Genomic DNA, 12,940 nt, shown 5'->3' with positions numbered 1-12,940 from the left:
AGTACCTGGAATATTGAATGAATAAGACACATCTTAGTACAAGTATAAGACTTTAAAGATGAGGAAAAACCCTCAGTGCCTTGAGTCAAAAGATGAAATAATTTGTGAGGGGAAGAGGAATAGACTTCTCAGTCAGCATTAAAAGCAGATGAAAAAAAGAACATCATTTTCAAGAAACTTGATGAAAGAAAGGATAAACAGATATGCCAATCTAAGGTGTCAGGTATGTGGGCTAGGAAAAAATAAGTTTTAAAGTGGAAGAACTTGGAATAATGTGCACATAAGCTCTTCCTGAGGTCTCTATAGGGTATGAGCTTCATCCAGCCAAGAGGTAATGAAGGAGATACTGGCAAAAGATAGATGGTGAATATTTCATATATTCAGTTATAGAGATAAGACTAAAACAATAGTGGAAACACCAGTATATAAGGATGACATATAGATATTATCTCTTATGACAAAGGAGTATGATTGTAACTAAAAATGGAAGCAGAGAGAAAGAAAAGTAGAATAACTAAATTGACTGTCATCAGTAGTAAGTGCAAGTCAAAAAGTACTATTTAAAATGGACAGATTAGATAGTAAAAAAAAAAAAAAAAAAAAAGAATTAATGAGCACTATAAAAAAGTACAAATACAGATATAACCACTTTTTAAAAAAACCTTTTTTAAAATCAAGATATCTCTAAAACACCAGATAAAGAAGTAAAATATACCAATGTGACACAGTTGAGTCCAAATGTATTTGTCACATCAAGAAATGTAAATGGGCTGACACATCTAATAGAAAAATATTTTCAAATTAGCTCAGAAAGCAAAACCAACTCTATGCTGTATACTAGAGATATACCTAGAACAGTGATTTTTAAAGTTGTAAGATAAAGGGAGGGAAAGCAATTTGGCCGTCTGATGGAAACAGTTAAGAAAGCAGAGGTTGCAGTCCTAATAGCTGATAAAATAGAATATTTAAGGACATAAAAGATAAAAAACATCATCAGATAGATCTGCAGAAAATAGTAAATGCCATACTCTGATCATAGAGTATAGACCTTTTCAAGCACATATGGAGCACTCACAAAAAGTAATCATAGGGCACAAAGGAAAAATCAGGAGACCCCATAATGTAGAAATGGGACAGCCACCATCTTTTGACCACAGTGAAATGAAACTGGATAATAAACATGAAACTAAATATTAAAAATGTAACTTCCAACTAGAAATTCTAAAAACCCTATTAAGTGACCCTTGCTGCTATTGCTGCTGCTAAGTAGCTTCAGTTGTGTCCGACTCTGTGCGACCCCATAGATGGCAACCCATCAGGCTCCCTTGTCCCTGGGATTCTCCAGGCAAGAACACTGGAGTGGGTTGCCATTTCCTTCTCCAATGCATGGAAGTGAAAAGTGAAAGTCAAGTCGCTCAGTCGTGTCTGACTCTTTGTGACCCCATGGTCTGCAGCCTACCGGGCTCCTCCATCCATGGGATTTTCCAGGCAAGAGTACTGGAGTGGGGTGCCATCACCTTCTCCATTGAAAATAGTATGACAGTTCTTCAAAGAATTAAGAGTAGATTTACCATGCGATCCAGCACATATATCTGAAATAATTAAGAGCCGTGATGTGAACAGATGTTTGTACATCCATATTAATAACAGCATTATAAACAATAGTCAAAAGGTGGAAGCAGCCTAAGTGTCTACCAATGAATGAGTAGGTAAACAAAATGTGTTATTAATATATACATACAATGGAATACTGTTCATCCTTAAAAAGGAAAGAAATTCTGACACTTGCTACAGTGTGAATGAACCGTGAACCTACTCATTATGCTAGATGAAACCAGTCACCGCAGGACAAATACTATATGATTCCACTTAAATGGATTACCTAGAGTAGACAGATTTGTAGGGTCAGAAAGTAGAATGGTGGTTGCCAGAGAAAGGGTAATGAAGAATTATTGTTTAATAGGTACAGAATTTCAGTTTGGGAGGATGAAAAAATTCAGAGATGAATGGTGGTGAATGTACTTAATGCCTTGTAAGCTGTATACTTAATGGTTTTTTGGTAAGTTTTGTGTTTTATGTATTTTACTATGATTTTTTTTAATGACCTCAAATTAATAACCTAACTTTACACTTTGAGGAACTAGAAAAAGAATAACAAATGAAGCCCAAATTTAGCTGAAGAAAGAGAATAATAAAAATTAGAGCAGAGATCAACAGCCTGGAGAGTAGAAAAATAATAGAGAAACTGAAAGTTACCTCCTTGAAAAGATCCACAAAATTGACAGATCTTTAGATAAACAGGCAAAGAAAAAAGAATGAAGACTCAAATCACTAAAATAAAAAATGAAAGTACATTGCACCAACATTACTAAGATAAAAAGGATTATAAGAGAATATCCAACAAATTTGATAACTAGGTGAAAGGGTCAAATTCCTGTAAGGAATGGAAAATTGTGAGGTTGTAAGAAAAAAAAATGTAAAGAAAGTAAGAAGTAGGTGTATGAAATTAAAAGCAAAGTGAGGTACCACTTTATACCTGCTAGTATGGCTGTAATTTAGAAAGAAACAAAAAAAACCCTGAATAACAAAGGGTGTTTTGGTAAGTTAAAAAAAAACCACATTGCTGAATAGTATATAGTAGTATCTACCTTTGTGTAAGAAAGAAGGGGAAATAAGAAAAGACATGTATCTTTGCTTATGTATGTATATATATAGATTTAAAATACTATATAAAATATAGTTATACAATATATTCAGTATTTTAAGTATAGAAATTATTTTAAATTATAAAAGTAATATATTGTATATTAAATATAAGATAAGTAGATACTTCTTTATTGATATTTCATGTTGCTGTATCTTCAGATTCACTATTTCCTTCTTCAGTGTTTAATTTGCTATTAGTTTCATTTGATAAAATTTCATTTCAAATATTTTTTTCATTTCTTGAAATTCAGTTTTTAATATCTTCATTTCTTTCCTTAGTGTTTTTGTTTTACTTCACATCCTTGATGATGTACTTGATCACATACATCCTGATCACATACTTCACATCCTTGAAGCATATTTATAATAGCTGTTTTAATATCCCTGTCTGCTGTTGGGTTTGTTTTGAGACTTGTGTTTAAGCTCTTTGGGGTCGAATCTTAAATGGTCTTTATTCTAAGGCTGATTTAATTCCTTTCTTGAAGCATGGGCCCTCTATGGTCTCTACTAATGCTCCATGAATTCATCTACATCTCTCTACTCTGACTGTTGGGAACCTAAAAACTTAGATTCTGCATGAGCTCTGGAAAGTGTTTGGCTAATAGCTTTCCAGTAATCATTCTTTTCCTTGAAGTTCTTCTTGCATGCTATCTTGGGGTTTCACCTTATGCATGCACAAGTTGGCTTGAAAGTGTAATGCTCCAGCAGACCCCTGTGCAGATTTCTGTAGCTCCTCCTTTGTACAGTTCCTTTCTCCAAGATTCTCTGTCCCAGAAACCTTAACAACTTCAGCATCTCAAACTCCAGTTTCTTTCAACTCAACTCAGCAAGATTCCTGGGCTCTGTTTGGGTACCACTCCCTGAACTCCCCTGTACTCTAGTTTACAAATTGCCTCCAGGCTGAAACCCTACGTAAATGGTAGGGCTGATAGTATTTGCTTGCTTTCTCTTAAGGATTGCAGTCCTGTGCTGCCTGTTGTCCAGTTTTTCTTTGTGTCATATTCCAGATCCTAATACTTTCTCAGTCTTAAGTGGAAGTTTTTAAGGGTATTTAAAGTTGACATCACTGATGAGCAACACAGAAATATTATGTGCCTCTGAATGTGATGCCCTTTGAAGGACACAGTAGCATTATGTATCACTATGTGGACTTCAGTCTGAGCTGACCTTATCATAAGGAAATATCAAACCCAATATGAGGAACATTCCATTAACCAGGATGGATGGGGCACACAGTGTGGGGAGCAGAGGGGTGTGCTGCATTCTGCACAAATTGTCAGTGTCTTGAAAGTGAAAGCTGAAGAATCATTCCAGATTAAAGAAAACTAAAGAGACATGAAAACTAAATTTTGCATTATGTTATCCTGGACTGAATTTTGTGCTTAGGGAGAAACAGTACATAAAGAAACATTGGGTCAGTTGAGAAAATTGGATCAAAGAAAGTATATTCAGTTCAGTTCAGTCGCTCAGTCGTGTCCAACTCTGCGACCCCATGAATCGCAACATGCCAGGCTTCCCTATCTATCACCAACTCCCGGAGTTCACTCAAACTCACATCCATCGAGTCAGTGATGCCATCCAGCCATCTCATCCTCTGTCATCCCCTTCTCCTCCTGCCCCCAACCCCTCCCAGCATCAGAGTCTTTTCCAATGAGTCAACTCTTCACATGAGGTGGCCAAAGTACTGGAGTTTCAGCTTTAGCATCATTCCTTCCAAAGAACCCAGGACTGATCTCCTTTAGAATGGACTGGTTGGATCTCCTTGCAGTCCAAGGGACTTTCAAGAGTCTTCTCCAACACCACAGTTCAAAAGCATCAATTCTTCGGCACTTGGCTTTCTTCACAGTCCAACTTTCACATCCATACATGACTAGTGGAAAAACCATAGCCTTGACTAGATGGACCTTTGTTGGCAAAGTAATGTCTCTGCTTTTTTTTGTTTTGTTTTGTTTTTATGTCTCTGCTTTTTAATATGCTTTCTAGGTTGGTCATAACTTTCCTTGCAAAGAGTAAGCATCTTTTAATTTCATGGCTGCAGTCACCATCTGCAGTGATTTTGGAGCCCCAAAAAATAAGATCTGACACTGTTTCCACTGTTTCCGCATCTATTTCCTATGAAGTGATGGGACCGGATGCCATGATCTTAGTTTTCTGAATGTTGAGCTTTAAGCCAACTTCTTCACTCTCCTCTTCGCTTTCATCAAGAGGCTTTTTAGTGTATTAGATAAAGGTATTATGTTAGCATTAAATTTTACAATGTTTGTAACTGTACTCTAGCTATATAAGCGAATATTCTTATTCTTGTGAGATATATCCTGAAGTATTTAGAGCTAAATGGCTATGATCTATGCAACTTATTCTCAAATCGGTCAGGAAAAATATATAGGGAGAGGTGTTTAAATGATAAAGCATATAGTAACAAAAGGGTTAACAAATTAGTGAGTCTGGGTAAAAAATATTTTTCTGTGCAACTTTTCTGAAAGTTAGAGAATGTTTACAAATAAACATTTTTTTCAAACTTTGGGGAAAAAACAGTGTACTTTGGAATAATATTTGACAGTACCCATTTAGCATACATATGTTCTGACTAAGTCCCCAATCCTTTTTAGCATTCATTTGAAAACAGAATTTTCCTTGAGTTGAAACTAAAGTGTAATCATGTTATACTGTGGTGGTTCTCTAAGTGTGGTCTCCATACCGGCAGCGTCAGCATCAGCTGAGACCCTTTTAGACATGCACATTTTAGCACGTTTCCTGTCCAGACCTACAGAATCAGAAATTCTGGAGTTGGGGCCCAGCAGAATGTAGTTTAACAAGCCTTCCAGGTGATTCTGATGCATACTATAGTGGAGGACCCCTGCTCAAGTGAACATACTTTAGGAAGTACTGTTGTCTTCAAAAGTACCATTTCTTTCATTTTCAGCTTCTCCAATTTGGGAAATACCTGCTATATGAATGCTATTTTGCAATCTCTATTTTCACTCCAATCATTTGCAAATGACTTGCTCAAGCAAGGTATCCCATGGAAGAAAATTCCACTCAATGCACTTATCAGGTAATTGTTATATACTTACTGAGTTACCTCTTAACTATCAATTATAGAATAAATGGCGTTTTAGATACTTAAAATTTTATGTGCCATTGTTAGCAGTCCTTAAAATATACCTTCCAGTGTTCTATAAAACCTACTAAACTTGTCTCTTTTGTTTTATCAGACGCTTTGCACACTTGCTTGTTAAAAAAGATATCTGTAATTCAGAGACCAAAAAAGACTTACTCAAGAAGGTTAAAAATGCCATTTCAGCTACAGCAGAGAGATTCTCTGGTTATATGCAGAATGTGAGTACTAATTGTTTTTAAACACCTTAGAGATCAGGAAAATTGAGATGATTTTAGTCACCCAATTTAGTTTATCTTATTATTTTATTATTTATCTACTTTTGGCTATGTTGGGTGTCTTTTATGGTGCATAGGTTCTTTGTTGCTGAGAATGGGCTTTCTCTAGTTACGGTAAACAGGGGCTACTCTGTAGTTGAAGTGCGCAGGCTTCCCATTGTGATGGCTTCTCTTATTGCGGAGCACTGGCTCTCTAGCACAGGCTCTCTGTCACGGGCTCGATAGATGTGATGCACGGACTTAAGTTGCCCCACGGCATATGGGATCTTAGTTCCCCAGGCCAGGGATTGAACCAATCTCCCCTGCATTGGCAGGCAGATTCTTAACCCCGGGACCACCAAGGAAATCGCAATTTTATTTTAAAATGAGATTTGTATACATGTGTTCATTACAGGTTGGAGGACTTCCAGTAAGGCTCAATATGATTCTGTGTATTTTATCATTTTAATAATATAGATGTGATTTGCCCCATTTTAGGACCTTAGACTATTTTAGTTACAAAGCCTATTTTAGAAAAATCACTCTTTTTTGAAAAACAAATGAAGGAACAATTCACTTATTAGTCATGCTACTCTAACTTATAATTAGGAGCGTAAAATCTGTCATTTGTTGTCGTTTTTCACAAAATATGTACCCTAAAGCACTCCAGTAAATCTGACATTTTCCACATATGTTATTAACTTCCAAGTGCTTTAGTTTTATAGATCACAATGTTACTAACCTATTATTGTAGCAAGAAATGGTTTGATCTGATTAAGGATATTATACCTTCTTAGGATGCTCATGAATTTTTAAGTCAGTGCTTAGACCAGCTGAAAGAAGATATGGAAAAATTAAATAAAACTTGGAAGATTGAACCTGTTCCTGGAGAAGAAAATTCACCAGATATTTCAGCTACTAGAGTATACACTTGCCCTGTTATTACTAATTTGGAGTTTGAAGTTCAGCACTCCATCATCTGTAAAGTGTAAGTAATCTCTAAAAAAAAAACAAAACACGTTTTTTCCTTTTAATTCTTTATGGCAAGTGACTAAAACTCTTCTCTGAGAGTATTAGTTGCTCAGTCATGTCCTACTCTTTGCGACCCCATGGACTGGGACTGTAGCCCGCTAGACTTCTCTGTCCAAACTCTTCTAAAAGGGTATAATTCTTATCTTCATTCCTGTGTCATGGGGAAACATGAGTATAAATATCTTTGTTCATTATCTCTGTCTTCTATGAAAATGCGTGATGGGGTGAGAACTAAAGCGAACTTAAATAGTTTGTTAAATGCTTTAGTGCTGACTGAATGGTTAATTTTTCTCTACTTTTTGTGTGTGCCCATGCCCTGAAAAGACCCCCTCCTGTTAGTTGTTTATTTTGTTGAACCAAATTGTTTTTATTAAAAATGTGTTTTTTATAAAATACTTTAAAATATAAATTATTTTTAATTTTTGCAATGCTTTTTAATCTTTTTTATATATGGGGGTTTCCCTGGTGGCTCAGTCAGTAAAGAATCCGCCTACAATGCAAGAGACGTGGGTTCAATCCCTCCAGATCCTATGGAGGAGGGCATGGCAACCCACTGTAGTATTCTTGCCTAGAAAATCCCATGGACAGAGGAGCCTGGTGGGCTACAGTCCATAGGGTCACAAAGAGTCGGACACGACTGAAGCAACTGAACACGCATGCACAGTTCCAAGACCTGAACCAGAGAGCCAACAGAGTAAGTACCAATCCCAGGATAGGAGACTACTGATGGCCAGCTCAAGTAGTTAGGCAGAGAGAGCAAATTCTCTCTTTCTGTTTATATTAATTATTTTAAAAATAATTTTATTTATTTATTTTTGACTGTGCTCGTCTTCATTGCTACACAGACTTTTTTGTAATTGTAGGGAGTAGGGATTATTCTCCAGTTGCGATGCATGGGCTTCTCATTGCAGTGACTTCTCTTGTTGTGGAGCATGAGCTGTAGAGTGCGTGGGCTTCAGTAGCTGGGGCATAAGAACTCAAGTCATTGTGGCTCCCGGGCTCTAGAGCACAGGCTCAATAGTTGGGGCACACTGGCTTAGGGGCATGTGGGGTTTGGGGAAATAAAAAAATCTAAAATTTAGCATTTATCTCTCATGCCTCCATACACTTGCTCAGTCACTTTAATCATGTTCAACTCTTTGTGACGCTGTGGACTGTAGCCACCAGGCTCCTTTGTCAGTGGGATTCTCCAGGCAAGAATACTGGAGTGGGTTGCCATGCCCTCCAGGGGATCTTCCCAACCCAGTCTCTTATGTCTTCTGCATTGGCAAGTAGGTTCTTTACCACTGGCGCCACACTTTAAGCCCCTTCTTATGCCTAGTCATGAGAAATTCTTTGGGGGAACAGTGTTTCTGAAGTATATTTTTATTTAGTATTGCACACTTAGGCTTCTGAATTCTTACATTTATCTTCTTTTATTCTTGCAGATGTGGAGAGATTATTCCCAAAAGAGAACAGTTTAATGACCTCTCTATTGACCTTCCTCGAAGGAAAAAGCCACTCCCTCCTCGTTCAATTCAAGATTCCCTTGATCTTTTCTTTAGAGTAAATACTGTTTTTTGGTATTTTCACATAACTAAATTTTATATATCATAGATAATTGTATTTGAAGTTGCTTTCTTGAGTTTGACAAAATACTTGCAGGGGAAACAAATGAGAAATATTTATAAATAGTATTTATTTTTAAAAGTTTAATAGATATGGTTGTTAACTGAGTGTAGAAGAAAATTCATTGCTCAAGTGGATTATATATCTAACTCAACAGCAAGTGTTTTAGGCAACCTTAGAAACTAATAATACAGAGTGACACATGCTAAAATTGGGTAATGCGAATCAGAATTGGAGGCACAGAGTTAGTATACTAAGATCTGAGTAATGAAAAAATACTCTGCTTTTCTTTAGGTTATATGTGCCTTGTTAGAAAGGAGGAGTCGTGTTTGTTTTAGAGGTGTAGAGCTATAGATAAATATTTGCGTATGTGGTTCAGTGCTATAGATATTCTGAAATTTTCGGGGAGATAATTGAACTGTTGTGTAGTAGTCCTTATAATTGATGGAAATGTGCCAGGATCACCTTTAGTCTATATAATAGTGGTTCTTGTTTTGTTGTAGTAGATAGGCAGGGTTATCACTCTAAGATTCAAAAACAAAAAAACCTCTGTTCTTGAAATGATGAAAATTCAGCTCCACTCAGAGATAAATACTCTGCTTTTCTTTTTTTAAATCATTCCTTACTATTCCTGTTGTTATCATAGAATTCGTAGCTTTTCCTGTGTATCTTTACCCCCATTTTTTAAGGATTTCTTGTTTCAGTTTTCTCTAGGTAATGATATCTGCCCCAAACTTTGGTCCTTTTAGAGCAGTTGTTCTTAGTGGGCTGTCACCAGAAGATTGAGTTCCATTATAAGAAAGGGGTAGAGTTACACCTAACAGACCAGGAACTCCGCCTAACCTGAAGGTGATCTTATCTCTGCTATGGCCAAATGTTAAAATCTGGATATACTCTTAGCAGTGGTTCTTGTGTATCCATGGGGAAAAGGTATCCATGGGGAATCTGCTACTGTGGTTACTACCATAAATTGAGCTGTTTCCATGGTTAAAAAAAGGAAATTAGAAATTGTGAAACAGGCATATGTTACACTATATTTTGAGGATTAGGTCTTAATTTAGTAAGGCTTGTGCTTCTGGACACAAAATTTAAACTGGGTGGAGTTGTGGCAGTGCTAATTCATCTTCATACTTCTTTATTTTTCCCTCTTGTCTTTTTAACAGGCAGAAGAACTTGAGTATTCCTGTGAGAAATGTGGTGGGAAATGTGCTCTTGTCAGACACAAATTTAACAGGCTACCCAGGTAAGATTAATTGTCTCATTTTTTCTTCTTTAAAGTACTGAAAAATATTAGTGAATAAATGAGGCTTATCAGATGGATATTGGTAAAGAAGATTAGCGAAGCTAAGATATGAAGAGGATAGAGAATGGAAAGCTAGAATTCCCTTGTATAAGAAAGGAAGAGAATTTGGAATGTTGAAAAAGAGAGGGAACCTGAGAGCCCCAAGAAGTTGGCAACAAGAGGAGGAGGCTGATGAGATTTTGGAATAATGATAGAAACTAGATAGTAAAATAAAATTTTAATTCAATAATGTGTACCACTTAGTTAAAATCTGTCATGCTGTAATTTCCCTCTCTTACCCCAAAGCTTCAATAAAAATATGCTACAGACACATACACATGTGCATGTGAAAATAAGTTATTTTTTTTTGCAATTTGTGCTTTCTTTTTTTTCAGAGGGTAAGTTGGTAAGTTTCATAAGAATTCTTCCATAAGAATGGTAGTCCTAAGAATTCTGAATTAGGAAGGAAATTAATTTATATTGTATTAATCTGTATAAACAAACATAAAGCCAAACTAGTTTTAAAAAATATCATATGATTGTAGAACAGCTTTCAGTTCTTTCCAAGAATAGATCTCAACCACAAACAAGATTATTATTAACATTAAGTATTTATGTGGCACTTTGCCTTCATATTGCCTTACTTTCTTTTAGAAGCTTCAGTTTTCTATGAGTGAATATGGAGTTTCTGGAACCAGCCCCTAGGGACTAATTCTTTTACATTCTGTATCTGTGCCTTTCTAGAAAATGAATTTCTTTGAAAGAAATGGCTTTCTAAATCATAGCAGTATTATGTTGACCATAGTCTGTCTTTTTTTCCTTAAGAGACTTATTCTTTCCTATTTGTGAGTGTTTTAAGGCAAGAGAACATTAGTCACTCAGTCATGTCTGAATCTCTGCAACCCCGTAGACTGTAGCCTGCCAGGCTCCTCTGTCCATGGAATTCTCCAGGCAAGAATGCTGGAGGGGGTAGCCATTCCCTTCTTCAGGGAATCTTCCCAACCCAGGGATTGAACCTGCGTTTCCCGCATTGCAGGCAACTTTACTGTCTGAGTCACCAGGGAAGCCCAAGCCACCAGGGAAGGCAAGAGAGTTGGGGGAATAAATCTTAAGGAAAACGATTGATTGTTACCAGCTGTCACTAACTAAGGAAATCAGTCAAGCCTTTGTGTCATAAATCCTAGTTACTGGACTTGCTCTATTTTGTTCATTTCAGTATTAAATCTGTTTGTTTTATTCTTGAAGGCCCTGATATCTTTATCAAAACTGTTCATTTGTAGTCCACCTCACCTTTACAGATGAGTGATAATTTGACTGTTTAATATTACCCTTTATTTTGGTGGGATCATTTGAAAGTTTAGTCAAAATATTTGACATTTGACATTCATCTTAGTCTCTTCACATCAGTTGGATTCTTGTACTCTCTCAAGTTGTGATTTTGAAGGCTATGAATTCTTGCATACTTTTTAACAGAAATACAGTCAGTAACTTCTACAGATTTTTGACTTTGTGGTTTTTTGGTGAAGGTATATACAGTAAGAAAGGAAACAGTTTTCCATAAACATTATTCCCATAGGTGTTCTGAAATTCAATTTTGAAAGTGTTCTTGTGGGCTATGAAATATGTTTAGTCTATTAAACAGAGATTATATTCTTTATTAGAGGTAAAATGGTTACTACAGTAGTAATTTTAAAAAACTACAGAGCTAAAAGCCTTTTCAGATCCACAAACCAGATTGGGCATGTACGTTTTATAGAACTTTTTTTGAATGTGGAGAAAACTTTTTGTTTTCTCTCTTTTCTCTAGAGAAGAGATAAGAATAGTTCTCATCAAAAGTCATCTTAAAAATTTTTCACTATCAAATATAAGGGCTGTTTAACACTTAAATTACCATCTATGGTTATATAGTAGTAGTATTAGTCACTCAGTCGTGTCTGACTGTTTGCGATCCCATGGACTGTAGCCTGCCAGACTCCTATGTCCATGGGATTCTCCAGGCAAGAATACTGAAGTGGACTGCCATTCCCTTCTCCAGGGGATCTTCTTGACCCAGGGATCAAACCTGGGTCTCCGGTGTTGCAGGCAGATTCTTTACCATTTGAGCTACAGGGTAGACCCTTATGGTTATATAACACCCATTTTTTTATAAACTATATAACACTGAAATAAATAAGGATTTGACCCAGTATCAATACAGTATTTTAAAATTCAGTTTTCTTGTCTGATATCTTTTGGTTTAAAAGATGCTTGCTCCTTGGAAGAAAAGTTATGACCAACCTAGACAGCATATTCAAAAGCAGAGACATTACTTTGCCAACAAAGGTCTGTCTAGTCAAAGCTATGGTTTTTCCAGTAGTCATATATGGATGTGAGAGTTGGACTATAAAGAAAGCTCAGCGCTAAAGAATTGATGCTTTTGAACTGAGATGTTGGAGAAGACTCTTGAGAGCCCCTTGAACTCCAAGCAGATCCAAGCAGTACATCCTAAAGGAAATCAGTCCTGAATATTCATTAGAAGGACTGGTGCTGAAGCTGCAACTCCAATACTTTGGCCACCTGATGTGTAGAACTGACTCATTTGAAAAGACCATTATGCTGGGAAAGATTGAACGCAGAAGGAGAAGGGGACGACAGAGGATGAGATGGCTGGATGGCATCACTGACTCAATGGACATGAGTTTGAGTGAACTCCAGGAGTTGGTGGTAGACAGGGAAGCCTGGCATGCTGCAGTCCATGGGGTCTTAAAGAGTCGGACACAACTGAGGGACTGAACTGAACTGATGTTTTTTTTCTAGTAACATTATTTTACCCAAACCTCTCAATTAATAATATCTACCCAGTGCCTGTGTTTTATTTTTATTTGTGTTCTTAGTATCTAGCACAATGCCTAGTGCATGGCAGGTATTCAGTAAATGTTCCTTGACAGATCTTTAGTT

At 36.5% G+C, this 12,940-nt stretch overlaps 1 protein-coding gene across 5 annotated transcripts in view; it reads left to right on the top strand.

Annotated features, from left to right (window-relative positions):
• Window positions 1–12,940, top strand: part of USP37 (ubiquitin specific peptidase 37) — an 85,321-nt gene that overhangs the window by 39,963 nt on the left and 32,418 nt on the right. For all 5 annotated transcript variants that reach the window (XM_027513402.1, XM_027567453.1, XM_027513396.1 and 2 more), the window contains 5 exons: window positions 5,630–5,761; window positions 5,922–6,045; window positions 6,879–7,069; window positions 8,541–8,658; window positions 9,885–9,964. In XM_027513402.1, the coding sequence (XP_027369203.1) occupies window positions 5,630–5,761; window positions 5,922–6,045; window positions 6,879–7,069; window positions 8,541–8,658; window positions 9,885–9,964 (645 nt within the window). The remainder of the gene's footprint in view (window positions 1–5,629; window positions 5,762–5,921; window positions 6,046–6,878; window positions 7,070–8,540; window positions 8,659–9,884; window positions 9,965–12,940) is intronic.

Source organism: Bos indicus x Bos taurus, chromosome 2 (assembly GCF_003369695.1).
Source record: "Bos indicus x Bos taurus breed Angus x Brahman F1 hybrid chromosome 2, Bos_hybrid_MaternalHap_v2.0, whole genome shotgun sequence".
In the NCBI taxonomy this organism is placed as follows: Eukaryota; Metazoa; Chordata; class Mammalia; order Artiodactyla; family Bovidae; genus Bos; species Bos indicus x Bos taurus.
The sequence above is the reverse complement of the archived record's forward strand: the minus strand, read 5'-3'. Positions and strand labels throughout refer to the sequence as shown.